The sequence below is a fragment of the Falco cherrug genome, chromosome 4 (genome assembly GCF_023634085.1).
Source record: "Falco cherrug isolate bFalChe1 chromosome 4, bFalChe1.pri, whole genome shotgun sequence".
Classification (NCBI taxonomy): domain Eukaryota; kingdom Metazoa; phylum Chordata; class Aves; order Falconiformes; family Falconidae; genus Falco; species Falco cherrug.
The window spans coordinates 10,005,908-10,010,000 of NC_073700.1; the positions used below are offsets into that span (position 1 = coordinate 10,005,908).

General features: G+C 38.7%; 1 protein-coding gene across 5 annotated transcripts in view; it reads right to left on the reverse strand.

The window, feature by feature from the left end:
* Positions 1 to 1,353: 1,353 nt before the first annotated feature.
* The window catches only part of TASOR (transcription activation suppressor), a 34,474-nt gene continuing 31,734 nt past the window's right edge, over positions 1,354 to 4,093 (reverse strand). For 3 of the 5 annotated variants that reach the window (XM_027805177.2, XM_027805169.2, XM_014280953.3), the window contains exons 20-23: positions 3,809 to 3,917; positions 3,442 to 3,620; positions 3,198 to 3,356; positions 1,354 to 2,500 (exon numbers count right to left, since the gene is read on the reverse strand). In XM_027805177.2, the coding sequence (XP_027660978.1) occupies positions 1,938 to 2,500; positions 3,198 to 3,356; positions 3,442 to 3,620; positions 3,809 to 3,917 (1,010 nt within the window). In that variant the 3' untranslated portion in view covers positions 1,354 to 1,937. Of the gene's footprint in view, positions 2,836 to 3,197; positions 3,357 to 3,441; positions 3,621 to 3,808; positions 3,918 to 4,093 lie in introns of all 5 variants that reach the window. The other 2 variants (XM_027805191.2, XM_027805185.2) reach the window with 1 other exon arrangement.

Sequence of the window (4,093 nt, forward strand, 5' to 3'; positions counted from 1 at the left end):
CGGCTTGGGTGGACTCTATTATTTTTGACTGTATGAAACCACTCTTACTTACAAAGTGTATTAACTCCAGTAACCCCAGATGTGACGACCACAGAAGTACTGACTAGGGGCTACCACCCCCACCCCCCTTTAGAACAGAATAGCAGCATGTAACATCCCAGGGGCTGGGCCCAAGGCAGCAGGACTCAGTTTAAGAAAGTTCTGTTACGAACAAGGTCTGAACAGATCAGTATTCAATGCTTCCAGTCAGAACGAAATGTTTACTGAAGATTCATTTGCTTTTAGTATTCAAAAGATGGGATACCCTGGGTAAAACTGTTTCCCCTGTATCACCGCACTCGTGTTAGCTGCTCGGCGATACCGCAGAACCTGCCAGCCGGGACCCTCCCGCGCCGCCCTCTCTCCTGCCCTCTCCTCTCCATCACATCCCAAAGCCACCCAGCAGGTGAGAACCTGCGCTCGGTGCTCTCAGTGGTAGAACCTGCCTTATTGATACAAGAGAATTCTCTTTTTTTTGAGAAAAGATTTATTTGCCATGTTTGGTAACAACCGCTGTGCTCGTCTAGTACAGGTTCGTTCTTAAATTTAAACAAATCAACTGTCAGAACGAGCAACATTCAACTGTAGGGAAACGTCTGTGGGTTTTGTTTGATTTTTTAAGGAGCTACCCTTTTTTAACCAGTAATAATTAATTTTGTGAGTTGAGAGCCATGTAGTTTCAGATACTGTCACCTGGTACTAAACCATACATCCTACAGAAGAGCGCTAAAATCAAACTACAAACAGGGAAAAACCCCCAAACATGTAACTTTGGACAACTTAAAGACAAAAGCAGTAAATATACGTGTCGAGTATCAGTATATGCAAAACCAGGAGCAAGGGCAGTCTTGAGACCCCACAGCTATTTACCATCAGCTGCTGTTTTGCAGAAGCCTGAGTCAGAAGAGGATGCACAAAACGAGCCAATTAAGAGAGAATCTCTGGGGAAGAGTAAGTTTGTAACTCAGCAGATGTGAAATTTAAAAGGACAAGATTAAGATAAAACTCTGTACTTAGGACAATGCTAATTAAAAAAAAAACAAAAAAGGTACTCATTATGCTAAGGTAGGAGAGGAGTGAGATTTTTCTAATGCAAATTGAGCTACCAGAGTCACTAAAACCAGGTCCTGATTTGTCCTTCTCATTACAGAATGGTAATTACAATGGCACGGTACAAGTTGTAAGATTGCTCTGCTGGTGCTGTAATAAGCATAGAGTATCAAAATTAGATACAAAGATAATTGCTATTCATGAAATAAACTTTGGGTACATTTCTCACATTTTGAAAATAATATAAAACCACAGACAATGCAATGTGTTAGCAAGTCCCTTGTGCATTAAGAGTTTATTTTATTTTTGTAATGGAACTGCACCATTGGTTACTCTAATTGAGGTATTTAGCCAAAATCCAGTATAGAGGCATTAGAATAACTACACTGCCCTATAGCTATGTAAAAACATTTGTACAAAATCTGTGTCAAATGTCAAATAAATACTTAAGTTTTGATATTTATGTAAAGAAAAGCGATTTGGATACTCTTACAGTTAAAAAAAAAAAGTCTTGCTGTCTTTCACATATTTTAGTCCGACATTCAGTTTTACATTAATTAAACAGACCTCAAACTGAAGCCCAGGTACAGGTCAAATACAAATGTAGAAACATAAAGGTGCCAACAAACAAGATAATTCAAGTACAGTAAATGTTAAAAAATATATATATTTATTTCAATTTTCAGATGTTTCCAACAGGTACAGGCCATCGGGATTTAAATAAGACAAGAAAACATTTGAGATAAAGGACAAGAAACATTTTGTTCCAGAATAAAATAGAAATCGTTAATCCACCATTTTAGAAACAAAAAAAGTCCACAGCAACTTATAAAAAGAGACTTACGAGTTTATTTCTGGTTTGAATATGGCCTGGAAGAATCGCAACTTACATCCCAGCCAGCCGGTGATGCTGACTTCTCTGTATCCACGCTCTGGCTGTAAGCAGAGAGAAAATAACTGCCCCCTTCTTGGTTCTGACTTGCCGAAGAAATTGGGTACGTTGTTCCCAGAAAAGTCTGATGAGTGAGTACATTAAAGTGACTGAATTGGTGGGACAGGTTTAATTGTCTACTGTAAACTTGGAAGTTATTGAAAGGAGCTTGTTCAACCAAATTGTGTTTTTCTCCTTCAGCACAGCACATTGGAGAAACTGGAGTGATGAGCTGGATCTCTTCCAAGTCAATTTTAGAAGGCTTTTCCACCATGCCAATTTGTGCTTCAGGAGGTAACTCAGTAACTGGTACGCAGGTTTCTTTTGCATCTGCTCCATGTAAGCCCTTGGCCTCTGTCTGCAAAGCTTCCAAATGAGTATCATACTTGGAGGCATCATTGCAGATTTCTATTTGTGATGTTTCATCCCCTGAATCCAAAGACATGTCCTCCTCATCCTTTTCATTGTTCTCTACAAGAACTAAATTAAAAAAAAAAAAAGAAGAAAAAAAAAAAAAAAGAAAAAAAAAGAAAAGAAAAAAGGGGGGGAGAGAAAAAAGTCCTATTCTATTGAAATACAAACTTTTGTTAGAAAAGCTATACACTACTCACAGAGCGTTAAGATTCAGGTCTGTAAATCCAGTATCACTTAAGTCTTGGTCTTCTGCCACTCTCGTTCACTTACTCAACATACATACTTAACCCTCTGTGAGTGTCCAGTTACTCCGATGCTAAAAGCTTCTGTGCATTGTGTTCATGTTTACTGTTGGGAAATCCCCATTCCCAGCTCCAAAGGGGTTAATGTCAAAACAGCATCTAAAGTTATACAGTAGGTGAGTATTTGATCAGACAATTAAAAGCACAATTGCTGACATCTCAGTCCCTTTGTTACAAGTCTATCCTTCTCCTGCAAACAGACGGTTACGCAGCTTTGGCATATGTCTACTTTCTTGAATACGGCGTTAGCCTGTATAGAACTCTGTATTTAAGATCGCCTTTGGCGCTCCACGCCAGCTGCTCTTCCACCATCATTTAAAACGGAAAAAGAGTAGCTTGAGTTGGGTTTTCCTTGCTATCTGTAGCCCACTTACAAGAGTAAACGCACACTATTCTCAAGGACCTCCACCCCACACATCTAATTAGGTAAACAAAGTGTATATTTTGTTGGGGTTTTTTACCTGATTGTCTTGCATGAGTATCAGAGGAAGACAGGCTGTTTTCTTCAGTAACCGAGTTGTGATACCCAACGAGACTTTCAAAATTTTGCATAAAGTCATCAACAGTAGCAACCACTATTCCGTTATCAATGTAATTTGAAAGTGTTTTGAGATTCTTTTCTAAATACGTAAAAGGAGACTTTGTATTAGTATTTAGCACCTTTTATCTAAAGGGGAGAGAAATACTCATAAATTTTGGGTTTACCTGTTAAGAAGACAACATGTCTCTGTTGTATGTTTTGAGCCTGAAGCCTGATAAGGCAGTCTAATTCTGGAGCATTTCGAGTCTGAGAATCACAATTATGGTAAGACAGAATCTCAACCAAGTGCTTCTTTTGATAGGTGTTCAGAAGGGTCAGCAGACTTAGGGCATTGGCATTCATTCTGTAACGGGGGGGGCGGGGGGAGGGAAAATACACCATTAGAAAGGCACTTGATTTAAGGTCAGTCTAAATATTAAAATTAAGTCAAAACACAAATGTGAGAGTAAGTCCTACTTATTTGGGTTTTGGAGAGCATAATTGAAGCTGAAGCATTTTAACAAGCATTTGGTATTGAAGAACACTACTTACCTCCCCAGCTCTTTAAGTTTTTTTTGTATTTTGCAGTGGACTTTCCACTGCCATTTCCCATCTGGGGTATTGAGCTCCTCCAGAAACTTTAAGAACTGTTTTAGTTTATCTGTTTTGGAGATAGTGAATAGAAGTTATATTTTGCGTTACGCAAACTGAAAACACTGCTTCAGTATACACATAATGCTTCACTTTTGTCTTCATCAAAGTATAGTTACACAACTATGAATATTAGCCTAGTACTTTAGGTTTTCTTCCCTAGCAGATTAGGCAGCAACAATATTG